Consider the following 27,187-nt stretch of genomic DNA (forward strand, 5'->3'; position numbering starts at 1 on the left):
GAAGTGAAGAATCCCCTCTGCCACATGCTCCAGCTGCCCAGGGGCATAAAGTCAAGTGACCACAGACTATCCCCTCTGAAATCAAGGTCATTCACCCATTAGTTAGTTTATCTCAGGCACTAGATCATAGTAATAAAAGCCAAACTGCAACATATATGGCACAACAATCCTCAAGACTATTGCCTGGCATTCCTCAGAAGACTGAAAAGGAACTTTTCAATTTGCCCAAGGAGATGTCTAGAGAGAACATGTATGAATTCCCTTGAGAACAGAAGGTATCTTCTCGGTCCTAGTAATGTGATGCTCATTACAGTTAAACTGTTAAGTGCTCCAGCTGACATGCTCACTGCTGGTTAAACCCTTTTGTCTGTCTCCCCTATCCTTCTTTAGGTTTCTTCCCGATTATACTTTCACTTGATTACAGATGAACAATCTAGTATCTGTTTCTTTGGAAGAGTGCTCATAGATGACACACTCAGTGTGTTTAGATGTCAAAAATGTTTTTCGCCTCCTCACTACAGCAAGAAACTTTGCTAGGATTCTTAAATTGTTTTGAATAGTGAGCAATTACTAATTTTTCTGTCTTCTAAGTTCATATGTTGAAGAGGCGAGGTATCCTATGGCAGTCTTTCTTTAGTAAATACTTCTTCCCTTTTGGTCTAGACCAAAAATTGTGAGAATCTTTTTCCTTAGTATTCTTAAAATTATGCTGGATAATATGTTAATGAATGCATGGTGGTTTGAATGATAATGGCTCCCATAAAGTCATGTGTTTGGATATTTGGTCCTCAGTTGGTAGAATAGCTTGGGAAGGGTTAAGGAGATGCGGCCTTGTTGGAGGAGGTGTGTCACTAGTGTCAGGCTTTTAGGTTTCTAAAGACTCATACTTGCTCTTGCTCTCTCTGACTCCTGCCTGTGGGTCAAGATGAAATTGCTCAGCTACTCTACCAGCACCTGTCTGCCACAGGGAAATCAGCAGCAAGGCGTGTTGCAGGCAGGGAGTGGAAGCAGTCCAAGAGAGAATGTGTTGCTGTCAGCCAAGTTTCAAGGAGCAGTCTAAATCCTTTAACACTAGATATGGGACCATAGGATTCGCACTTTGTCCTGCTGGGTTTTGGCCACACTTTGCTCCAGTATTTCCTCACTGAGCCCCCTACTTATCTTTAGGAATGGCAATGTATAGTCTGTGTAATTGTATGTTCAAAGTATGTAATTTGCTTTTTGCTTTTGATTTTAAAGGGGTTTATAGTTAAGACATTGCCTTGAGTCTCAGAAGAGACTTCAGAGTTTAATGATGGAGGAAGGTCATTGGCTAATAAAGGAACTGCCTTGGCCCATTTTATTGGTTTAAAGATAGGTGGGAGGAGTAGGCAGAACAGGACGCTGGGAGGAAGAGGAAGTGAGCTCAGTCTCGACAGCTCTCCTCTCGCGAGCAGACGCCTGAGAGAGACGCCATGCTCCGCTCCTGGGATGAAGCTCCGACCCAGGATGGACATAGGCTAGAATCTTCCCGGTAAGCGCACCTTGGGGTGCTACACACAGATGATTAGAAATGGGCTAAATTAATATGTGAGAATTAGCCTATAAGAGAATGGGCCAAGCAGTAATTAAATGAATACAGTTTGTGTGTTGTTATTTCGGCCATAAGCTAGCAGGCGGCTGGGGTGTTGGGGACGCAGCCCCGCCGCGCCCCTTATTACTACAGTTTTAAACTGTGTTGAGATTGTGAGAAACTGTAGGAAGTTTTGAAGTTGGACTAAATACATTTTGTGTTATGATGCGGGCATGAACTTATGGAAGTCAGGGATGGGAATGTGGTGGTTTGAATGAGAATGACCTCATAGGCTCATAGATTTAAAAATTTGGGTTTCCAGTTGGTGGACCTGATTAGAGGAGATTTAGAAAGTATGGCCTTGTTAGAGATGCTTTGTCACTGGGGGTGGACTTGCTGTTCTCTGCCTTGAGCTCATGGATCAAGATGTAAGCTCTCAGCCAGTCATTGCTGGAACACCATGCCTCTGCCATGCTTCTCACTATGATGATCATGGATTCACCCTTTGGAACCCCGCCCCTCTGTTTTCTAGAAATTGCTTATCCAAACAAGAGAAAAGTAGCTAAGACAGTATGCGTTTTGAAGACATTTTATGTAGGACTCATTCAGAGCTACATTCTTCCTTTGGTTTAGTAAATTCTACTTCTAGTGTTCCTTTGTCATTGATAGATAATTTTTCAACTCACACTCTAAATCCTGCGGTGCCTATCACTTATGAAGCACACTGACATATCTGACAGGTAATTCTTATCACATTATTTTTAGTTGCCTCTATTTATGGATTCTTCCCTCGTTCACTATCCTAAAACAATTTCTTTTCAGGAGCACTTAATCTGTTTTAAATTCATCTATTACTTTATCAATTAAAAAGTTTTAAAAATTGGTTATAGTACTCCTTCCCCCTCTAATTATTCTTTGTAAATGCTGTTAATATGTTTTTATTAAAGCTGATATTATTAGCTCCAACCTCTCAGTAGTTACTTGTTCTGGTATCTTAATATTTATATTTCAAACTAATATTTTCTTAAATGGTTTGTGAGGTTTTTCCTCAGTACACTGATAGCCAATCACTCATTAACTATGCAGTATTACATGCAGCTTACCTGGGTAGCCTTTTCGTACTTTGCGAAAATTAGTCATTTTTTATAAGAATCAATAGAGAGGAGATTGGCAAGCTGAGATCTGTCTTTAAGAGCACCAGGAATAGGCAGGATTAATTATTTTTATCTTGAAACTGAGTCATCTCTTTTATGTTACCAATATGTCTGATACTGACTATTGGTTTTAGGAATAAATTCCTTATTACTAGTAACTTTTTAAAAAATAAAGTTTTAGATGAAATATTGAATTATTTTACCTGAATGAATTTTACACAGGCATTTCATGAAACTATCTAAAGTGTTTGAGCTGAACACTTATAATCATATACTTTATTACAGATGCATCTATTCTACAAACACATCAATGAAGATTTTAAACTAATTTTTAAATAAAATTTTAAAATTGACAGTGAATAAAGAGAACAATCTGAAGTACATAGTGAAGTTATTAACTGCCTTTTTATCCATTCCCTTTATAATTCATTCTCCTCAATTTCTGTGACTGTAAACTTGCACATGCTTCGAAGATCATTTCTCCTTCCCAGTCACATACAGGCATTGTCTCTTTTATAGATGACAGAGCTTATATCTATAGAGTTTGTCAAGAGTAAAAGTACAAGAGTTTATACAAAGTTAGAATAACAGAGTAAGTATTGGAATTGAGTCTGCACCTCCACACAGAATATTTCTGTTGACTTGAAAAAAATTATACTTTTTCATTAAAAATCAAGGTGTGACAGAAAATTCTGTAAAGAACTGAGAGTCAAAGGAGCAGATTCATATCTACCCAACTGAGCTGCTATTTATTTATGCTAATAGAACTTGAATAAGTTTCCAAACCGAAGGCACTGAAGCACTGAATCATTTTAATTACACTAGGAATTGGCTATGTGGAGTTAGAAGCAAATTCCTACAGTGATGGAAATAGCAGGGAAATATTCACAACAGTGCACTGAAGGTTGGTGTAGAGCACTGATATCAGTCTCTTCTGGATAGCATTATAACCACCAATTCTGTTTCTCAAACTGACCCAAGAAAGGCAGGGAAAACTCATATATTTGAGGTACTTACTTTAATGCAAGAACTTAATCATTTAAGTATTGCTTATACCAAGTACAAATGTGCACAGAAAAAGATCAAACTACTACATCTTTGATCCTTCTCTTTGGCAAATGATTTAGACTAACCTTGATTTTCCTTAGCTTAATCTATGAATAATAAAAGCTACCACATAAGGGAACTATAATTACATTAAAAATATTTGTGTGTGATGTTATGTGTATGATGCAATGTGATGTGTATGTGTGTGTGTGTTGTACTTATACACACTATCATACATGTGGAAACCACAGGACAATATCAGGTTGCATGTCTTCCACTTTTTGTGAAGCCATGCTAGGTAGACCACAAGTCTTATGATATTCTTTGTCTCTGATATCACTAGAAAAGCTCTAATAGCATACCCAGCTTTCCATGGGTTTGAACTAAGGTCCCAATGCTTGCACGGCAAGCAGTTTGCATACTGAATTATCTTCAGACCGTATATTACATTGTGTTTGGAAACATCAGTGAGCTTTTCACATAGCAGGTATTATTAATAATTAGATCTCTCAGTCTGCTCCCTTATCTATGAATCCACCAGTCTCTCTTACAGGTGTAAAGAGATCTGGGTACTTCAGTTGAGCATCTGATTTCTAAGGCCGTCAATATACATCTTCAAGCCCTCAGAAACTGTTTTTTTTTTCACGTCCACATACATATATTTTTCCCTTAGGCAAAATTAAGTGTGTTACGACTTTTGTGCAGATCATGAATATTTTTGTGTATTTACGATATGCACTTCAAAATTGTTTAAAATATTAATTTAACTTATTGAAATACATTTGACTTAATTTCTTTCTGATCTTTGGCAAATGATTTCTAATTAAACCTGACTTTCTTCAGCTATAATACATGAATAATGAAAGACACCACATAAGGTAACTATAATTAGCTTATAAATGTAGCTTTGGCTGTCCTGGAACTCACAATGTAGACCAGACTGGGTTTGAACTAATAAATATCTGCCTGCCTCTCCCTCCTAAATGCTGGGATTAAAAGTCACTACATCAGTAACTTAAAAATTTTTAAGAATAGCCGGGCAGTGGTGGCACACGCCTTTAATCCCAGCACTTGGGAGGCAGAGGCAGGAGGATCTCTGTGAGTTCGAGGCCAGCCTGGTCTACAAGAGCTAGTTCCAGGACAGACACCAAAAACTACAGAGAAACCCTGACTCGAAAATCAAAAAAAAAAAAATTTTAAGAATCAAAAGTCAAGCCACAAAATGTTAAGCTAATAAAATATGGGAGTAGAGTGGGCAATAAAAAAAGGGAAAACAGAAGCAAAATTACTTATTCAATTTAAAAATAAATCAGACATTATTTTACTATCTATTATTTTTATAGACAGAAATTATGCCGTGCCAGCGCTTATTTAAAGTCCCCATGGTTCCCCATCTCATTAAGAAGGCCAAGGCTCTGGCCCAGCCTGCCCTTCTGAACTGTAGGCATCTTTTCAGAGCACTGGTCTCTGTCCTACTTTCCTGTTCTGCTGCTGTGATAAAACTGATTAAAAACAACTTCAGGAAGGAAGAGTTTATTCGGTTTACAGCCTCAAGTGCATCTTCTGAGAAGCCAAGGCAGGAACTCAAGGCAATAACCTGAAGGCAGGAGCTGGAACAGAGACCTTGTACGACCATTGCTTATTGGCTTGTTCAGCTATCTAAGACAGACAGTTCAGGTCCACCTAGAATTGGTACTGCCCATAGTTGGCTGGGCCTTCCTGTGTCAATTAGCAAATAACAAATGCCCTACAGACATGCGTATAGGCAAATCTGATGGAGGTAGTTCCTCAATTGAGGCTCTCCCTTTTTCTTTGTGTCAAGTTGACAATGAGACTAACCAGGCTGAATTTATTATCTATCTTCTTGACTATTCCTAGCCACAGGGTATTGGCACTTGGTACTCCAGATGCAGACTCGTATCTCCAATAGTTCTTTCTGACGGTTCTCAGATATCCCAAACATCCCCCAGTCTCTCCTAAGCAGATCAGCATGTTTAGAAACAGGTGTCCACCTTGCCTGGTTCTGGCCTGCCACACTTATCCCAGGATGACGCTACATCTGTCCATGCTCTGTTTCCCTCATGACTTTCTGTGGACTGTTGTGGTCTCCATATTTAGAACAGGAACAGTTAGATGCCCACAAAGTGTTTTAATTAGTGACTATTTTAGTCACAGCTACAGTAGTAGCTAATTACTATTAAGTTCTGATGAGAATGAAAAATTATGTTAATTAAAAACCTAAAATAAATACAAATCAGAACCTTTGAAGAGCAGGCAGTGCTCTTAACCGCTGAGCCATCTCTCTAGCCCACAATAATGAATGGGAAGCTATTAAATCAACCCATCATGAATTTTCTTAGTTATGATTTAAAGCATTCCAAATGTGCCTCAATAATGAGAAATATGGGAATATATAATTCCTATGAGATAAAAAGAATCTTTTTTTAAAAAAAAGATAGTATTCCATGCACTAGTTCAGGCTGACACATTATTTAGCCCAAGTGTTGGGGTTATAACACTGAGTCAAATGCCTAGCAAGATCAACATTAATATTACAAATACAATTTTAAAGAAAAGTTAACATGTGAAAATGACAAACCTTGTGACTTAGTGATATATTTTGTCAACAAAATCATCTTTCTACTTCAGCATTATTCTAGTGCCCATAATGCGGTAGAGACAATATTGCCCCTACCTTGTTATGGACATAGAAGCATGACATGAACATAGGACTGGTCCCTTCCTGTGAATGGATTCTCAGCAGCAGTTTTCTCAAGCCATTTAGACTAGCGGAGTTTGGTGCTTCCTCCTACTTCGAGAGCCAGACCACTATGATCGAAAGAGAAATTTGTCTCGGGCAAGTGTACAGCATTAGGTGACCTTGCACAAAGTGTGCATGCTAAGGGATGCTCACTTCCCTTTCCTTCTAAGAGCAGGGAAGAAATGTAGAACTCAGAAGAACGCTGAAGAAGTGCAGATAAAGTGCTACAGCTCTTTTCCTCTGGTCGGTCTCCCTTTTAAATATGAACTAGAGCCCCGCAGGAGTTCCTGTCAGGGATGCAGATTTTCTGTCTTTGAGATACACTGAATCAGAACCTAGATATTTAACAAAATTCCCAGATGATTCTGGAGCACATATTAAAGTTCAAGAAGAACTAACATATCCAGTCACCATTGGGAAACATCAATTTTTCAAGGAATTTACCTTTAATTTTAAACACATTAATTCAAAATTTTATTGCATTTTATTATTTCTAATTTATAGTATGTATATGTCTGAAGAGGTCAGAGGACACCTTGCAGGAGTCTGTTTTCTCTTTCCGTCATGTGGGTCCTGGGGATCACTCAGGTCACAGGCTTGGCAGCAGGAGCACTATCTTCTCAGCAATCTCTCTAGCCTACGTTTATGTTTTATGTGCTCACCTTTCTCCTGTGACCTCCCTCAACAAGCTTTTGTTCTGCTCTACAATTTCAGGTATGTATTCCTTCTAATTCTCTAATCCAGTCAAGAAGTGGTTGGTCACCCTCAGAATATCTACACACCGACTGCACTAGTGGACAAGTCTTCCCAGGCAGTTCAGTATTTAAGTACACAGGATCTGCAGCTGAGCGTGATCCCTAATGACTTGTTTCCTCCAACAGCCTGCATAGCGCGGCCTGATAGCTAGCAGAAAGAAACTGACAGCTCGCTTTTAACCTAGAGTGCCATCCTATTCCTCTTTAAACGACATGGCTCCATAACTGGCTGCTATAAGGATGGGATTGTTTCAATTATATATCGATGCCGTAAACAAAAACAAGACTGCCACATAACTCTAAGTGGATCTTAAAAGAATTTCTGAATGCTAAACATAAGAATCCAGCTGTTGTGTGCTTATCTAAAGATGATTATTTGGAAGTTTCAGTAATTATTTGGCAAATAATTATCATGGTTATTACATTTCAGGAAGTAGAAAAGACACTAGAGACTGAAATAATGGTAAAAAAAGCAACACTCCTAGCATGAGGAAGATCCATTCTGTCTCACAAAAGCTGTGATACTGAATCACTGCCCTTGGCAGTCGTTCCAGGTACACGATGAAACAATAACAAAAGTGCAGGCGAGATGCACTTAGGGTAAGGGTTGCTCAGCAGGACTTTCTCACATTGACATCTTTTCCCACTGGTCTGCTAGATCATTGCATTTTATCACAATGTAATATTCTTTTCGTGGTTTCTTCTAAGTTAGAAAAACTGCTGGCCCATTGCTTCCCGTTTAAAGGACCCTTTCCATGGACAGGACATTTGGGTGTGTTTGGTGGGGTGGAGAATGCTGTCTTGGCGCTTGCTCACTTACAAGCACTAGTGATCTTGTCACAGTGGTTTAGAAACGTTCACTTTAAGACAGGTGAATCCTAGGACAATTGAATTCCATGTCTGTGAGATAAGGGAAGCTAAAATTCCTTTTTGGATACTGACATTCTGTGCTCGTGGAACTTATTGGGTAGCCCGGGTAACATCAATTGGGCCGCTAAATCTTTAACATGGAAAATAAGTTTAACCAAACCAAATTGTTCAGGGTTGATTTTTAAATACAGAAAAAACAGTGTTTGGAGAAAGACTCCCATATAAAGTCCAGAAGAGCCTTGAATTCTCTGTGTAGCCAAGGCTGGACCAGACTCACAGTGATTCACTTGCCTCAGTTTCCCCAGTAAGGGGCTTAACTTTATAGTCATATCTATGCTGGGCTTCTCCTTAGAGCATAAAAGCTTATTAGTGACCTCTCTCTTTCTCTCTCTCTCTCTTTCTATATATATATATATATATATATATATAATATATATTATGATACAACATATTATGCAATATATGCATGTAGTATTTATTGTATGTGTATTGTAATATATGGTATGATATATAATATATATACACACACATAAAAATATCCACCTGTGTAATATATACTTCCTATCACATTTGAGTCCCCATGGAGAAAACTGTGAGGATATTTCCTGAATTAAATAATTTGCTAACAGTAAATTTCTTTTGCGACCCCTCTTTCCACTACTCACCGGTTCCTAAAGTAGTACTGAATTTCTAGAAGGGACGATCGAGCCTGAAGCTTAGCTAAAGTAGCCATGGCCTCCAGGCATGGGGTTTACCAAAGTTGTTACTATGGGTCTCCATGACAACTGGGCTGAACCAAGTGAACTTCCTGCTCACTCCCCTTTTCTTTCACTCTGTGTCAGTTTCAAGTGACTGAACAGAGAATTCGGACTTTTTTACGTGTGAACTGACTTCAGCCAACTGTCTCCTATTTCCTCCAGGACTGCTCGACAGATACGGCCGCCAAGCGAAGGGGAGCGAATGGTCGCTTCCGGCTTCCGGTTTCCGCCTCCAGCCCGCTTCCGGAAGTTCCTCTCAAAATGCTGAAGTGCTGTGTGCAAGTGGCCGGGGTTGCGGGAGTTGGAGTCGGTCCTCGGGCCTGAGCCTCGAGGCCGCGCTCCTGTGTGTCGTTGATGTTCGGGGCCGCCGGACGTCCAGCGATCGGAGCCGCCGCTGCCGCCCCCGGGAAGAGCTGGTGAGAGCGGCGGGCCGCTGAGGACGGGGCGGGCGCGCAGGCGGGTAGCCCCTCGGGGCTCCCGGACCAGGGACGACCGCGCTAAGCTCCGTCAGGCCTGGTCCCAGACGCCCACTTTGGACCAAATTCTATGAATGATGGAATTCCAGAAATCCACATCAGGCCTGGTGGTCCATGTCCCCCCTGCTAAACTGGTCACCTTGGACCAAATTATGATGGAATTACACACATCCACAGTTCTGGAAGTTTCTTAGTGGAAGAGCCTTCAGGCTCCCATACTCCCTGCGCAGCACGGTTTAGGGAAAACCTAGAAGTTTCCCACTACCTAGAAGGTTCTGTCCCAGTTCTCGAGAGATGAGTGTTGTCCAACAGCCTTAAGTTTTGGGTTGGAGTTGGTCTTTAGTGACCATGACCTATTGCTGTAAGTTTTCAAGTTACTTTTTTCCAAATTATACTTTATCCTGTTGGTATCCCCGTGATACGAGACTGTCGCAGGCCTACAAGAAGTGGCTAAGTTTCCCAGTGCCCGCGAGTGCTAGGTTTTGGATTTTCTTCATTTGAGAGCCGAGGTCGACCCCGCCCCCGACACACACACCCCGTTTCTCCCAAGGCTTTTCCCTGCAGATAAACAAAGTGAAATGAGAAAGTGGATATCCTGCCGACAATCTTGAAACGTAAAAATCTGACCGATAAGTCAAAAGAAGTGCGGTTTTAAAGCCCATACCTGTTTGCAGAATCAGAAAGAGCCCAAGGAGTTCGACTGGGCTGTGATCGCAGATCCTTTTGCCTCCCTATGACGGAAAAGTTGAACATTTTTACGTCCAGTGCTGTATTTAGAGCTCTTCACTCTAGAGATCAATTTTTAACGAGTGTCGATTTTTCTCGTGACTTTGAAAGTCTCCCAACTTTCAGCTAGTAAAATGGAGAATGCTTTTATAATGGGCCATTTTTAATTGCTGTAGTCAGCTTGGGATAAGAGGCATAGTTGTTAATGTGTTAGCTTGTATTAGTTTTGGCACCTGAACATGCTGGGCCATGATGTACACTTGACCATGATCAAGGGGCTTCCCAACGTCCTGGTCTTTCCTTTCAAGCATGCTTTCTCGATTCGGTGTCTCGGTGAGGCGTGGGATGGAATGTGCTCAGTCCATTGGTTTGGGCTTCCTGGAGAGGAAGGAATTTGTATGACAGCTGACAAAACCAAACACCTCTGGCCCTTTTTCCTCATCACCCGTCTTGCACAGAAACTCTGCACATTGCTGGGCTGTTACTTGAAACGGGATTTGCTTGCTAGACTGACTGTCTTAACCTGAGGGAAAACTCTTCATTCCTAATGAGACAAGAGTGTCCTCAGCACCGAACAGTTTGTGGTTTTGAAAGAAATTCTTAAAGTACGTCTTGATTGGCCGAAGAGATGTGTTTCCCAAAAGTGGACCCTTTATTTTCTAGTGTGTATGCACAAGTGTGCAACCCTTCAGCCCTTCCTCCCCCCACCGCTTGTTACTGTGCTCCCTCTTTCTTTCCCCTTCCCTTCCTCTCCCTGTGACAGAGTTTTGTTCTGAGCTCAGGCTGACTTCCACCTGGTGATCTGCCTGTCTCAGCCTCTGCAGTACCGGGATTATAGGCTCTTGCTGCCTTGCCCAGGCTTTGATAATTCCTCGTCCTTGTTCCATTCGTTGAACTGCCTTGCATGTTTGTTTTATCCAAATTGTCAAATTCCCGTGCTATTAGTGGTTGCTACCAGTAAGTCGTTAATTGGTCTTGGTTCTATCTATGTATGTCATCTCATGTATGTAAACCCATGAGCTTTCATGTAAGTGCGATGCATTCTTTACATATTAGATGAGGTGACAGCAGAGGTGAAGTTAATTTAAATAACTTCTCCAAGGGACTGATTTGCAGTATGATTCTAGTGTGCTTAGAGAAAATTCCTCAATGCCCTGATGTACTCGTTATGTCTGACTAATGTAGTATCTATGAATTAGAAAAGTACTTGCCCAGATTTGTAAACCAACCTCCAATTTCTGAGGTAGTGTATTTTTATTTAATAGACCACGCTTTGTGGCTTTAATAACAGTAAAAAGCCATTAAGGTGGATTCTGGACCTTTGCTTTTGTTCTGGAATTCCATTCTTTGTATGTTGATTTTTATTATTATCTGGGAAACTGTATCGGAGAAACTGCTGGTTTTGAGCAGCTAATTTTGGGGAGAGGGGAGTGTCTTTATTCCTAAACCTTTAAGTTTGCCTGATTGAGCATACTCCTTCAGTTAAAGATCAAAGCAATAGAAAGTCTGATTTGGGGCAAATAGTCGTGGGGAAGCTTCTTGACGTTGTTGTATGCCAAGCTGGAAACCTTTAAGTTATCTTTGATCATTTGCCTTTGTTTTTACCTTACTTAAGCTATTAGAATGCAGTCTTACCAATGTAGCAGGAAAGTTAAATCCGTATTGTCTGAAGATTTTAGTGAAATTACATTCACTGAGTCAGCCTTTGATTTGTAGACCCTACATATTCTTATCATCTGGTATATATCAAACAGTATGGTAGTTACTCCTATTTAATCCTTAGCTGTTTTCATATTTCTAATCTAGGAATTCAAGATATATACCCAGTAAATATTTACTGTGCAATTATCATATAAAAGCAATAATCAAGACATTTCCAACAAATCTGGTTGACAGAATGAATTACTTTTAAATTCCAAAATTTTTTTCTAGTTTGGCTTAGATTCTGATGGCATTTCATTTAGGCACTTTTTAAATGAATAATTTACATTTTGAGAGTAATTAGAAGCAGTGAGAAAAGTTTGGATGACTTGAAGTCAGTTATTAAGTGAAGTAACAGAAAATCAAAAAGTGGTTTCCAAGTAAAATAAGTGAGCTCACATTATTAAATCATTAGCTGAAAAGTAGAATTAGACTTTACTCTTTCCTTCCTTCTTTTCCTCCCTTTCTTTCCCTCCCTCCCTCCCTTCCTTCTTTCTTTTGCACTTAAAGGCCAACAAATTTAGTTCTCAAATTTTTTTCTAGGGTAAAGAGGAAAGAAAGTTTCCTCCAGTGTCTATGGTGCCAAAGTGACAAAGCTGCAGCTCCCAGCAGACCCAGCAAATGGACGCCATCAGTGATTTGGCATCCTTAGGCGCACGGATTCTCCTGCTTGTTCCAGAACTTTGTAATTCCTAACTGGGGAAGACAGATTCTTTTCTTTAATCCTCTTGTTATTCACATCTGTGTATTAAAGTAGAAATCAGATGCCTTGAAGACAGGGTTTCAACTCTGTAGCCCAGGATAGCCTCCTTAAGCGCTGAGATTACGGGCATGGTCCACCATACCAAGCCTTAAGACAGTATTTCTTTTTGTTTTAAGATTAATCTTTTCATGTATGTTCCTGTGTGCATGCAAAGAAGAACATGAAGGTTCTAGGAGCCACACTGGTACCATTTTAGCTTGTGATAAAGGCTCATTTTGATAAGTAACAATGTGATTAAGACAGAAAAATTTCAAGTCCCAGTGAGCAGCAGAAAGTTTCATATTTAAGATATTTCTTATTGATCATATATTGTTTGATTAGTCATAAAATGTAAGCTTTACCTTTAGCGTGGCATCTTTCACCATTTATATGTTTATCCATTGCTATAATCTGTATAAACTATTGTTTATTCATTTTCATCTGAACCTTTTGACTATTTGCTGCATACCTGTAAGGCCAAATAGCTTTCCCTAAACAACTCTATTTTTGAATATTAAATAAAATGCAGTAGCTAACATGATATGGAAATAATATTTTCTTGCTTGTGAGTAGTCATAAAGCATACAATTATAAGCATAGTTCTTGACTTACTATGTACACACATTTATATTTATATAGACCTGTGGGTTGTGACTGACTCCTTGGAGGGTCATTTACAGGGGTCACATATCAGATAGCTACATTATGATTCTAAACAGTAGCTAAATCACAGTTAAGAAGTAGCAGTGAAAATAATTTTACGGTTGGGGTCACCACAGCATGAAGAGCTGTGTTAAAGGAGATGGAGAACTGTCCAGTTGATGGCCTTTTACCTGGAAGATGTAAGGGAAATGATGTGATGATTAATTTTCTAATATTGTTGGCTCATCACAGGGATTTTGCTTGGAAATGAGTTGTGGGAAAGTCAGAGCGTATTCTGGGTGAAAGGTGATTGAACTCTGAGTTGAAATGATATTAAATAGATTTTTTTCTGTGTTTCTGCAGTTTTGAAAGTATCCTCTAAAGTAATTTTCTTTTGTCAATTTATGCTTGCATGACACCATAGAATTCACTGGACTCTTCTAGTTAAAATACTTTTATTTTTCTCAAGAGAAACAATAGACAATTGAGTAACGCTAGCTTAATTTGAAAGAGATTCTAAGAAAATATGCTTCCATTCTTAGTCATGTTGGTTATATAGTGCTAAACCTTATTAGTTTGAGAAATCTTTTTCAATAAAAGTTAGTTGATAAGGAGCTGGAGAGCTAGGTCTTCTGGAAAAACATGTAAGAGCACTGGCTATTCCTCTAGAAGATCCACATGGCAGCTCACAACCATTTTAACTCCTGTGTGTTAATAACTCCGTCCCAGGGGAGTCCTCCAACCCTCCTGGCCTTCCTGTGCACTGTATATAGTGTAGACACATATACATAGGCAAAACACTATACATGAAATAAAAATAAATGAGGAAATTAAAAACAATCCATTGGTGAGTGTCATATTGCAGTGTTTAAATGGCTGCATTAACCTGCTCAGACATTAAGACCACTGACTAATCCAGGCATGGTTGTCTAGCCTGTGATGCCAGCACTTAAGCTGAGTGAGGAAGGGTCTCAGTTCAGGCTTTCCTGCCTACACAGGAAACAAAGAATCCGGCACCAAGGCCACCTCCTTTTCTCATCTGAAGTAATGTGCCAAACTGCCTTTAAAATAAACCAATTTTATGTGGAGACTTATTTATTCATTAATTTCATGTCTTAACATGAAATTTTGAACTATCTGTTCACTCAATGATAAGATGATTTTTATAAAAAAAAGCAGTTATTTCTAAACCAATAATAGAACATTTAAGAGAAAGGACCCCAATTTTAATGCATATGAAGCTGTCTTTACGTGAATTTTGTTTAAATATGCAGTATTATATTCAGAAATAATAGGCTTTTCAGATTACACTTCTTCCAGAGAGCTGGTGTTAAAGGAAAGGAGCAAGTTATTCTTCGCAGGGAAAGAAAACAAATAGTCAGTTATTAGTACACAGGTAGTAGTGAAAGATCCATCTGACTTTTCAAAGTAGCCAGCGCTATAGGCTCTGTAGACTTGGGAACCAGTTCAGATGTGATGCCCAGGTCAGGATGCTGTAGTCTGAAACCTTCTATACTGCAGGAGTTCTATACTTTCTTCCTTTGAAGGAAGAAAGAAATCTCAGCTGCTTTCTAGAGTTTTTTCAAAGTATGTGCTTGAATTGCCATGCATATGAAACTGTTCTGAATAGACTTTTTGTTTACATGTTCACATTGTGGAAGGAGCTAGGTCTGGAGCATGCTAATCCAAGGTAGCTGGAAAGCAGCAGTATGTTGTTCAGTTGCTCACATTTTATTCTCCCAGCCCTGCAGGGTTGTTTCATCCTCCTCAGCCACACTGCCCTGGGTGTTGTGTGGATTTGGGTTCTCTAGACCGTTTTCCTGTTGAAAACATTCTACACAGATAACCATGTTCACTGACTCTGTCTTAACAGTTGCAGTGGTGAAACTAAACTCTGGTGTGGCTGATGGAATTGGGGGCAGCTGTGCCCATAACTGATTAGCACCGGTGCTCTGGGATCCGATGTTAGGGCTTAAACCCCCTTTCTACCACTTCGATTGGTCACAGTGACAGATGTATTGCTATTTCTGTCTTGTTTGTCACCTCAAGTTGTTTGAGAATGAAATGAGGTAATATAGCTAGTAAATATTAGTAGATAGTAAATGCTTAGCTGTTAGAGGATGTACGTAGCATTGTAACAATAAAGCTCACTAAATCACCTTGTTTGGTTTTAGGTTTTAAAATGAAAAGTTACAGACTATTACAGGGCACTTGCTAAAGCTTACAATATATAGATTACAGAGATATCTGTAACTGGAGATTATATAGGCCAAGGGTTGGGAAATTGGTAGGATACCACTTGATTTTATTGAAATCGAAAGCAAACCACTTTATGGGACTCATTCATTTCTGGCCACTTTTACATTATAATGAGAAACTGAGTGATGAGAGACCGTATGGCTTACACAGCCAACTATTGTAATCTAGCCCTCTGCCAAAAGAGTGTGTTTATCCCTCTTATAAACTCTACAAGCTCTATTGGCCTCTAGAGGATTCTTGAGGATATTTTGATGCCTGTCTAACGTAGTCTGAGAAGTGCTAGGCCGTGATCTATATGAGAAAGGTACATATCTGAAGTACCCATAACATTTAAAAATTGTCACACTAGCTAATTTAACATCACTGGGATCTGAATTTGGAAAGAACTACGTGATTTATTAAAACTTGAAAGTGCCACAGTTGCCGACCACTAAACTAGACTGCTTTGGAATGTGTTAATGATGGCCCCTTACAGACCTCTGAGGTTCCAGTTTGGAATTGAATAGTCTCTTTATCCCTGTTTGTGAGTGTTTAGTGGCCTAAAGATATGCCTACTGTTTGGTTAAACTTTCTTTTAAGTCTTAAACACATTTGGAAATACCTGTCGGTCTTCCTCTGATATCATGGCAGTGGTGAGGTAAAATTCATGGGAAGTGGAGGGGTTTATGCTTCCTTTCCCTAGGAATTAATGGGCAGGGAAGGGACAGAGACCGTTAAGGTTCTTGGTTTTAGAAAAGGGGCAGGTGAGGAACAGTGGCTTATGTAGAAAAATGTATCTCATGATTACATAATAATCATGTAAAAATCCTGAGATCCTGTGTGAGTATGTATGTGTTTCCCCATGTGGCTGCATGTGTATGCCATAGACTGACATCCAAAGGTACTCCTCAGTCATGTTTCTCCCTTATTCTTTTTAAGACAGAGCCTGTCATTCAACCTGGAGCTTGCTCTTTCCTAACTGGCCGGCCAGCGAGCCCACAGGATCTGCCTGTCTCTGCGAGAGTGCAGGGGTTACAGGTGCGCACCACAAGTCCAGCCTTTCCGTGGGTGCTGGGGATCTAGATATAGCTCCTTATGCTTATGCAGCGAGAGCTTAGCCTACTGAGCAACCCTCCCCTAGCTGATACTCTATTTAACCTGTCTTGAAGTGATTTCAGTGTTAAGAACTTACCTTTTAAGACAAAATCTGCCAGGTCTTCCAGACTGACTTCAATCTTAAACTTATTCTTCTATCTCAGTTTTCTGAGTGCTAGGATTATAGATAGGTATATACTTTCTCACCCAGCCATTCCTATGTTTAATTTAAAAAAAGACCCACAGAACGTATGCAAGAAGAGTGCTAAGGAATCAGATTGCAGCTGTCAGACTTTGCAATCATATGCCCTTCAGCATCTTGTAAAGAATATTAATTCCAGCCACGTTTAGAATGAAATGCCTGTGTGGAAGACTCGGGTAACACCAAGTGACTTTATTTCTCCTTCTCTAAAATGTCTAGGCATTTCAGTCGAACGATGGAAGAGCTTGTTCATGACCTTGTCTCTGCACTGGAAGAGAGCTCTGAGCAAGCTCGAGGTGGCTTTGCTGAGACGGGAGATCACTCTCGCAATCTGTCTTGCCCTCTCAAACGCCAGGCCAGAAAGAGGAGAGGGCGGAAGCGGAGGTCCTACAATGTCCACCACCCCTGGGAGGCTGGTCACTGCTTGAGTGAGGGCTCTGATTCTAGTTTAGAAGAAGCAAGTAAAGACTACAGAGAGAACCACAACAATAACAAGAAGGATCATAGTGACTCCGATGACCAGGTGTTAGTGGCGAAACGTAGGCCATCTTCCAACTTCAATAATGGTGTTCGAGGGAAGAGACTCCTGTGGCATGAGTCTGATTTTTCTGTGGACAACCTTGGGAACAGAACTCTCCGCCGGAGGAGGAAGGTAAAGCGCATGGCAGTGGACCTCCCACAGGACATCTCCAATAAAAGGACAATGACCCAGCTGCCTGAAGGCTGTAGAGATCAGGAAATGGACAACGAAAGAGCTTACCAGTACCCAGAGTTTACCCGGAATAAAGTTAAGAAAAGGAGGTTGAAAGTGGTTAGACAAGGACCAAAAGCCCAAGAGGAAGGAGTGGTTTTGGAGAGTGAAGAAACGAGCCAGACCAATAAGGACAGAATGGAGTATGAAGAACAGAAAGTCTCCGATGAGCTCATGAGCGAAAGGTAACATGTTTGTCTGCATGCCTGGGGCTGAGTGTGTTTTATATTTTAATTAATTCTTTTAAGATAATTATAAACTGCCATAATGATAGTGGTATTACTTTGTAACTAGATATATATTTCTTTATAATTTATAGCATTTTCACACAAAGAAAATTGCTTATTTGATTTATTCAAAGTGTTAGTTGTGTTATAACTGTCTTAATTTTCAGCTATAAAGAGAAAAAAGAAATGACTTTTCTATGGGAAAAGATTTGCTTTTGAGCCACTGCTCTTTGGGATATCTCACTGTTCATGTCATTATGCAGCTTAGCCTTTGAAGAATTTTAGGGTGCATATTCATTATTTTGATTCCTGATGTCGAAAATTCAAACATGTGGTGTATGGGGCTTGGTGTTAATCTGTAGCTTGCTAGGGAATTCTGATCACTAATGAGCTATTAAGACCCGATTTATGGCGTGGAAGCAGCAGAGTTTGGTCCTTAGAATGATGGGAATTGTAGCATTTGTGTGTTAGTAAGGTGTCCACCCGTCTCAGGAAGCAGGCCAGCTCTAATCTAATTGCCATGTGCTCCTTGCACGGCAGCTCAGAGTGAACCTCTGCCGTTTATCCAGCTGCTTGTGAGAGCAGCGGTGCTCTTGTCCTGTTCGTCACAGCCCTCGGTGTCTGATGGCCAGAAAGCAATGGCCCCAGAGAAAGCATGTGACTTTTAACTTGTAGCATTGGCCTCAGTTTGGTCTTGACGATCATGGGCTTTAGATATTTGGCTATATGTGGGTGTGTTTGCAAGTGTGACCACAGTTAATAGGACCCAGCTGGAGGTGACAGAGTTTATTAGACAGCTTACTGTCTATAGAGTTTTTCCTCAAAAGTAAAAAAGGTTTTTTTTTCTTTTTTTTTTTGGTTTTTCGAGACAGGGTTTCTCTGTAGCTTTGGTGCCTGTCCTGGAACTAGCTCTTGTAGACCAGGCTGGCCTCGAACTCACAGAGATCCGCCTGCCTCTGCCTCCCAAGTGCTGGGATTAAAGGTGTGCGCCACCACCGCCTGGCTAGTAAAAAAGTTTTTGAAGAAGGTTTTGTAAAGTTGTTGTCTTTCAAGGAAGTCATTGTTTTTGTTCAAGAAATAGGGTGTGTGGTATTCTGGTACTGGATCATTGTCACTGAGGAGCGCTTAGCCAAAAGCCCTTAGCTCCGTTGCCCATTGCTGAGGGTGTGTGGCCGTGCAGTAACAGTTTGACTTTTGGGCTTTGTTTTCTATGTGATGGGGGAGAGTCTTCTGGCTTGTGTTAATTTCATTGGTTAAATAAAGAGACTGCCTTGGCCTTTTAATAGGACATAAAATTAGATAGGCGGAGTAAACAGAACAGAATGCTGGGAGAAAGAAGCTGAGTGAGTGAGTCGCCATGGTTCTCCCACTCCAGACAGATGCAAGTTAAGATCTTTCCTGGTAAGCGCACCTCATGGTGCTACATAGATTATTAAAAATGGGTTAAGAGGCTAAAACTAGTGGGCCAGGCAATATTTAAAAGAATACAGTTTCCGTGTAATTATTTCAGGCATAAGCTAGCCATGTGGGCGGCCAGGTGCCAGGGACGCAGCCTCGCCGCTCCTACTACAACATCTATGTCTTCTTTTTATTCATCTGTTTCTTACACTTTCCAACCTGGAACAATAATGAGGTGTTTCTTCTTCTTTTCAACAAAAATCAGGGTCAAGTAGGTATATCAGATTTCCCAGTTATTCACCTGTCAGGTACATAGTTTAAATATGATATTTTAAATAAAATAATGTTAACTATATTTCCTCTGATTTAAACTTTTCTTTATACCAGTTTTCTGTTGCCACTTAAGGGCTCTGTGCAATTTCTTCTGTGGGAAGGATTGCTACAGAGTGAAGGAATCTTCTATTTCCAAAGTTTTCCAATTTAAGAAGGTTTCTGTTTCTTGGATTTGATTTATAAGTAGAAAACTGTGTGTGTATAGCATTTGATGGCTGCAGTGTCCACTGCTAGCTCAAAGGCTCATGATACAGACTCTCCGCCATGCCCTCGGCTGGAGTAGGCAGACAAGCAAGCATTGAGAACAGGACACATTATGTCAAAGGCACTTGTGAACGAAGGCTTCTCAAAGGAACTGTGTTTTAAAGCGAGAAACAGGCTTGTTCAGAAGAGGATGAATGGAGTTTTAGCCAGGAAGTGGCATGACTGGAAGAAACAGCCTGTGTGGAAACATAGACTGTCAGATCAGTGTAGGGTAACCTGCAGCTCATTGCCACGAAGATGTATAGGGGATCTGGGCCATAGTAGCAGCATTTCTTGAGGGTCTGTTTGGTTTAGATTTCATCATGTAGGCAGTGGGAAGTTTTGGCAATGAAGGAACTTAGGACAACAGAATCTGGGCAGTACTGTTCTGTTTACTTTTTGCTGACCTCAATCCATACAGCGAAGGGTAAAGTATGTCTGTGCTGGTACTTGGGACCTATTTTAAGAGTAAAACTCAATGGGAAGCTGCAGTGGGAAAGCTGCAATGGGAAGCTGCAATGGGAAGCTGCAGTGGGAAGCTGTATTGGGAAAGTTGCAATGGGAAGCTGCAGTGGGAAAGCTGCAATGGGAAGCTGCAATGGGAAGCTGCAGTGGGAAAGCTGCAATGGGAAGCTGCATTGGGAAAGCTGCAGTGGGAAGCTGCATTGGGAAAGCTGCAGTGGGAAGCTGTATTGGGAAAGCTGCAATGGGAAGCTGCAGTGGGAAGTTGCAATGGGAGCTGCAGTGGGAAAGCTGCATTGGGAAGCTGTATTGGGAAAGCTGCAGTGGGAAAGCTGCATTGGGAAGCTGCAATGGGAAGCTGCATTAGGAAAGCTGCAGTGGGAAGCTGCATTGGGAAAGCGACAATGGGAAGCTGCAGTGGGAAGCTGCGTTGGGAAAGCTGCAGTGGAAAGCTGCAATGGGAAGCTGCAGTGGGAAGCTGCAATGGGAGCTGCAGTGGGAAAGCTGCATTGAGAAGCTGTATTGGGAAAGCTGCATTGGGAAGCTGCAGTGGGAAGCTGTAATGGGAAGCTGCATTGGGAAAGCTGCAGTGCGAAGCTGCAGTGGGAAAGCTGCAATGGGAAGCTGCAATGGGAAGCTGCAATGGGAAGCTGCAATGGGAAAGCTGCAGTGGGAAGCTGTATTGGGAAAGCTGCATTGGGAAAGCTACAATGGAAAGCTACAATGGGAGCTGCATTGGGAAGCTGCAATGGGAAGTTGTATTGGGAAAGCTGCAATGGGAAGCTGCAGTGGGAAAGCTGCATTGGGAAGCTGTATTGAAGGTGTATTGGGAAGGGTATTGCTCCCAATTGAGCTTGGTTTCTAGTCATAATGAGCCAAATGAAAAGGAGAATTAGTAGTAATATATACACTTTTACTCATGGAATATGTTCTCATCTAAGTAATAGTTACAAAAATTATTTCCAAAGCAGAGAGATACTGTATCCTCGCAGATGGATCGTCATGGCCACTAGCTGCTGGAAATGAAAAGCCTTTCTTGTTAAATTCTTGTTCTTAATGAACATAGCAACAGGGAAGTACATGCAGCAACTGGGTAGTTATAAGACAAGAAATTTGTTTTATGTGTCCATAAAAAATTACCTTAGTGTAGAGCAAGGATCTTTAAAGAGTGGTATTGCAGAATCTAGATTTCCATATATCTTGAGATTTATCAGGTTGTGGACAGAGGTAGGCGTGCTTCTAGAGGAAGGAGATTTCTCAGGTTGTGGACAGAGGTAGGCGTGCTTCTAGAGGAAGGAGATTTCTCAGGTTGTGGACAGAGGTAGGCGTGCTTCTAGAGGAAGGAGATTTCTCAGGCTGTGGACAGAGGTAGGCGTGCTTCTAGAGGAAGGAGATTTCTCAGGTTGTGGACAGAGGTAGGCGTGCTTCTAGAGGAAGGAGATTTCTCAGGTTGTGGACAGAGGTAGGCGTGCTTCTAGAGGAAGGAGATTTCTCAGGTTGTGGACAGAGGTAGGCGTGCTTCTAGAGGAAGGAGATTTATCAGGTTGTGGACAGAGGTAGGCGTGCTTCTAGAGGAAGGAGATTTCTCAGGTTGTGGACAGAGGTAGGCGTGCTTCTAGAGGAAGGAGATTTCTCAGGTTGTGGACAGAGGTAGGCGTGCTTCTAGAGGAAGGAGATTTATCAGGTTGTGGACAGAGGTAGGCGTGCTTCTAGAGGAAGGAGATTTCTCAGGTTGTGGACAGAGGTAGGCATGCTTCTAGAGGAAGGAGATTTATCAGGTTGTGGACAGAGGTAGGCGTGCTTCTAGAGGAAGGAGATTTCTCAGGTTGTGGACAGAGGTAGGCGTGCTTCTAGAGGAAGGAGATTTATCAGGTTGTGGACAGAGGTAGGCGTGCTTCTAGAGGAAGGAGATTTATCAGGTTGTGGACAGAGGTAGGCGTGCTTCTAGAGGAAGAAGAAGCAAGAGTAGCAGACGTAAGAATGGAAAGAATTGACAAGGAAACCCACCCATTGAAAGCCTTGAGATCTAAATTTAATTCTCCAAGTATAAACTAACATTTTTTTTAAGAAAGTTTTTACTTATATGCTGTCATCTTAGGTGGTCTACGAATGTATGAATGTGTTTCTGACCATTTTAGAAGAGTATGTCTAAGTTTATAGAAATATCACTGTGACAGTTTGTGGAGTTCGTGCCTTGTACATTCTCATACTCCGAGCCTATTTCTTTTACTGTTCCTTTTTTACACCACTCTGATACTTCCACCACAGTTAGTGAGTATGGATGTGTTTTATCTTTTACGTCAGTATTTTATTGGGATCACTTTGACTGTATTTAAAATGGTTTTCTTCTGTTCCAGGGTATCATGCTTGAACCTGTGGTCAAAAGTGAAAAGTCAAAAGTGTAGTCAGAAGTGAGAAGGTGAACCTGGCTGTATGTAGACTGGATTAGAAGATGGTAAATCTGAACCCAGAACCGTGGCAGCTGGAAAATAGCAAACTGACTCATGGTTTGCAGGCTGTAAAATACTTGCTCACTGTGGTCAGACTTAACCTGGCTTATATTTCGTAAGCTTATTCATTAGACTAATTGAGAGACGGCTGATCTGATTATAGAGTGCTACACTAGACTTCTGGGGGCATTATAGAGTATGCCTTCGTGGAATGTGAGGGATTCTAATTGTAACTACGTTTATCTTGGGGGTTTCAGAAAAGGAATTATGCGTGGGGTGTGTTTAAGGGCTTTGGGTTGTAAGGAAAACGAGAAGCAGTAATAGTTTGGATAACTACTACAAAGCAAGATGGTCAACCTTCTGAGGTGTTTTTCATTTTTATGTAAGGGCTCTGTACTTGTAGATAGGATGGTGTGGATTCGGTACCTTAGAAATGCTATTGCTCATTGATTGAGAAGGAACTTTATGTAGTCAGTGTGAAGGAAGTTGGGGGGAAGTGTCCTAACTGAAGCTCCAAGAAAAGAAATTCTTATGTCTTTCATGAATTTATCTTTGAAAAGCAAATAAAAACGAATGTTTTGTATGCAAAAAATAGTGGATTTAGGTCTTAGCAATGATTTGGTCATATATTTTAGAATTTTTTAAAACAGGCTAATGAACCTGATTTTTAATAAGGTAGGCTACGTTGTTTCATATATTAATAGATAGAATATTTTTTGTTTAGAGCTTGAGGTAAAGGCATTTTCACCAAGCCCATTGCCCCGTGTTTGTTTTTCAGAACTTACATGGCAGAAGGAGAGACCTGACTCCCATAAGTTATCCTCTTACCTCCTTGTACATATCTCAGCCCGCAAGCACATATGTACACACACACACACACACACACACACACACACAAATACTTTGTTAAAAGACTATTTTAATTTAAAAATCATTAGTGACAATTTCCTAGTTGATTAAAATCAAAAATTAAGTGTAAGAAAGTACATGAGTGCTTTTAAAAACAATTTTCTTAGGGATCAAGGTTTTTAATGACATTTTCTTATTTTCTTCCTGTTTTCAATTAATTGGATTGTCGTATAAATATTGCTTTTATTAGACTAATGGCAGTTGTTTTTTCTTTTCTTTCTTTTTTGCTGAGTATCTGTTATTTACTGAATTTCCATATTAAATTTGAACCTGTGTCTTATTCTCCAGTTTATGTAGGATGGGAAACCTTCTTAATAATGGCCTAAGACTTCCTCTGTTGTTTCCCCTTGAGCTAATAGGCAGCCACCAGCACTCCCTTCTTGTGAGGCATGGAGTTGCCTTGACTTGTTGAGAGTGACTCTTTTAGATTGGTAATGGGGTTATGGAGATTATTTCGTCCCAGGCCCTGGTGTTTCTGTGCCGAAGACTGGAGACTCCCTTGTCTCAGCCTGCTTCTAATGGATACTCCCTTGTCTCAGCGAGCACTGGTGCTCCAGGCTCAGGCTGCTCACAAAGCACACTACAGGAGAGGAGCAGTGAGCAGCTGATGAAAGCAGGTAATAGAATGTGTCCCTTATGTCAGCGCCTCCTCGCCGTCACATCTGGCTTACTGTCCAGGTCCCATTAGATTCCTTAGGTTTTATGTGCCAAAAATAATATGTACTGTAGTTAATGGAAATGGAATATTTGCAGTTTGAGTAAAAAAAAAATCTTATTTTTTTTTCAGATCTTTGTCAGGCTCAAGTTCCAACTCTGAGCTGCCATGTCTCTAAAATTTTACTACTGATAGATCAATTGTTCTTTTGATCTGTTTCCTTTTTCATCTTTTCCTGGTTACAGTGACTCCAGCAGTCTCAGCAGCACTGACGCAGGCTTGTTCACCAATGACGAGGGAAGACAAGGTACTGAGATACTGTTTTCCCTTAAAAACAAACATTTTAAAGTTGTAAGCCGTCCACAGTAACCCCTTGCTGTTACAAGTACTGTGTAGTGCCTTAGCTGGCTTCTCCACTTTGTGGAAGGCGTCTTGGCTTCCTAACACAATAATAGATGTCTAAAATGTAGCATGTGTTACTCAGCTTTGCGTACTTCAGTGTTTGCAGCTTGGTCCCTTTTAGCAAGATTGCCAGACATTGATGCTTATTCTCCACCTTATTCCCGATGTCTGTAAGACTGTGTAAGCTCTCCTAAGAGTGGATTTACCATTCAGTTGTCACATTTATAATTAAGTGACTTTTATTAATTCAGTATTATAAACTGTTAAACATAACTATCTTACGGTCTTTTCTATCCTCCAACTTACAGAATCTTTTCACACTTCACCATGGCAGTGTTTCGGAGCTGTGAACAGTCTGAGAACCTTGTGAAGGAATGAGGAGTCGCCCTTTCTTGGGCTGATCTCATTTAGTTACATCAGCCCACAACCTGTTCTCGCTTATGCTTTGTTCAAATCATAACATTGAACTAACCTTCTGTGTACTTAGCACAGAGGTTTCTTGTTTTCTTAAGAATATATTACTGGGGACAGGAGTGGTAGCTTATCCTCTTAATTCGTGCATGTAGAAGGGGCAGAGGCAGGGAGATGTCTATGAGATCTAGGCCAGCCAGGGCTACTTAGTGAGACCCTGTCTCTAAAATCAAACAAACCAAACACACAACAACAACAAAAAGAATACATTAGCAGAAAGTACAGAAAGAAATAATATATTTATTGTCTTAAATTATGAATCATTTAGTGATTTTTATGGGGGAAGTCACAGTAATGTTGCCCGTACTGTCTCTTGCGCCTTGTTGGTAAGGAAAGCAGAGTGGCCCTTCTTGCCGTTTGCCAGTAAGTGCATGTTGAGACTGTCTGGACTATGTCAGTAGAACTACATTGGTAATAGACTTAAGTTTTGTTAAAATACAGAGCTTACAGGTTATAGAGGTTAATGATATGATATACGCTTTCATGGACATCTGTAGAAGGAACTGACTTAAGAAGATACAACAGTTATTGTGACTTTACTGTATCTCACATTGCTGAGATATTTTCTAGCATTTAATTTTCTTTGTTCTCACTTGATTTTATTCTTTAAGAACTATGTGTGTTCCCAATCTTTATTTTTTTTTTTAAGTGGGGGATTTAATGAAGTTGAAATGACTTTCTCAATGCTATAAGTCAATGGGTTTTTCATTTCCCTATTTGGTTGTATGCCCAAGATTTTGGTGACTATTTAATTTACTTTCTAAGAATAATGTTGCATATCACATAAAAGTAAAGTCAAAAGTCTTCATTTTTCTAGAGGTTTTTTTTTTTTATTTGTTTGTTTTGTTTTTCTTTCTGAGACAGGTTCTGTATTTACATAGCACAAGCTGGCCTTCCATCCCTGAACTGTGCCTCAGCCTCCTAAGTAAAGTAGTGGGCGTAGGGCGCAGTGTTCATGGTAATTCGGATGTAAGCTGGTCAGTCTCAAGTGAGTCCCCGCTTACCTTTCCTAGACCTGCTCTGAACCATTTAAGTCTGTCTCTCCTGTGAAAAGTTCTGTAAATTTTAACAAAATATTTTTTATTCCCTAATTCAAACAGTCTGTGGTTCTCATTTTACAATTGCTTTTAATTTTCGCTGTTTATGTGAACTACGTCTGTTTATCATATGCCATTCTCTGCTTATGTTTTGCTGCTTTTTTTGGCATTATTTTTGTTTCATGATTGCAGTTTCCATTTTATATTTTTGGTTGTGAGCCTAGCCTTTAACGGCTGAGCCATCTCTCTGGCCCAGTTTCCATTTTAAAATTTATAGTAAGAACACTCAAATCAGAAGTATCATAAAAAGGAAACGATGGTCACTTATGCAAACTCTTAAGGAATCCCGCCGGTACTGGTGGCTTCTTTTGATCCTAGGAAGATTTAGTGACTCATTTTAAATTTTACCTTTCTCTTATTTTTATAAGCTGACTACATTTTGTACTTTTAATCTTTTTTATCTGTTTAAATCTCAAGACAGAACATTGATACTCACTGAGGTTAAGTGCATTAATTTAGATGGTCAGTTATAATACCCTGGTACTCCATCGTCAATATTAGTGAGTGAATGTTGTTCTTCATCTGTTTCCATGGTAAGACTGAGTCTTGGGAACGTTGTCTTTGCACAGGTGATGATGAGCAGAGTGACTGGCTCTATGAAAAGGAGTCAGGTGGAGCCTGCGGCATTGCTGGAGTTGTGCCCTGGTGGGAAGAGGAGGATCCTGCAGAGCTAGACAGGGACTCACCTGACCCTGTGTTTGAAAGGATCCTAAGTGGGTCTTTCCCCCTCATGTCACATCCTGGCAGAAGAGGTCAGTAGTATTTCCTAAGTGCTGGCTTGCGTCTGCTTACGGTTCTTACTGGGGTCTTCACTGAAAGGGTAGATTAAAGTGGAAACTGATGTAGGTGGGTCTTCTATCTATCTGTTGTTTCATTGGTTAATTAATAAAGAAAACTGCTTGGCCTGATAGGCCAGAACATAGGTAGGCGGGAAAGACAGAACAGAATGCTGGGAGGAAGAATGCAGTGAGGCAGACGCTATAGCTCTCCTCTCCAAGATGGACGCAGGTTAAGATCCTTCCCAGTAATCCACCACCTCGTGGTGCTACACAGATTATTAGAAATGGGTT

General features: G+C 40.5%; 1 protein-coding gene across 5 annotated transcripts in view; it reads left to right on the forward strand.

The window, feature by feature from the left end:
- Positions 1 to 9,155: 9,155 nt before the first annotated feature.
- The window catches only part of Gpatch2 (G-patch domain containing 2), a 152,599-nt gene continuing 134,567 nt past the window's right edge, over positions 9,156 to 27,187 (forward strand). For all 5 annotated transcript variants that reach the window (XR_005972622.1, XM_041635349.1, XM_041635346.1 and 2 more), the window contains exons 1-4: positions 9,156 to 9,313; positions 16,939 to 17,655; positions 24,393 to 24,454; positions 26,687 to 26,869. Coding sequence is in view for 4 of the 5 variants with exons in the window: in XM_041635349.1 (XP_041491283.1) it covers positions 9,252 to 9,313; positions 16,939 to 17,655; positions 24,393 to 24,454; positions 26,687 to 26,869 (1,024 nt within the window). In the remaining variant the exon portion in view is untranslated. The remainder of the gene's footprint in view (positions 9,314 to 16,938; positions 17,656 to 24,392; positions 24,455 to 26,686; positions 26,870 to 27,187) is intronic.

Source organism: Microtus oregoni, unplaced genomic scaffold (genome assembly GCF_018167655.1).
Source record: "Microtus oregoni isolate MIOR12 unplaced genomic scaffold, Mior012 000047F_ref0000412, whole genome shotgun sequence".
NCBI lineage: Eukaryota > Metazoa > Chordata > Mammalia > Rodentia > Cricetidae > Microtus > Microtus oregoni.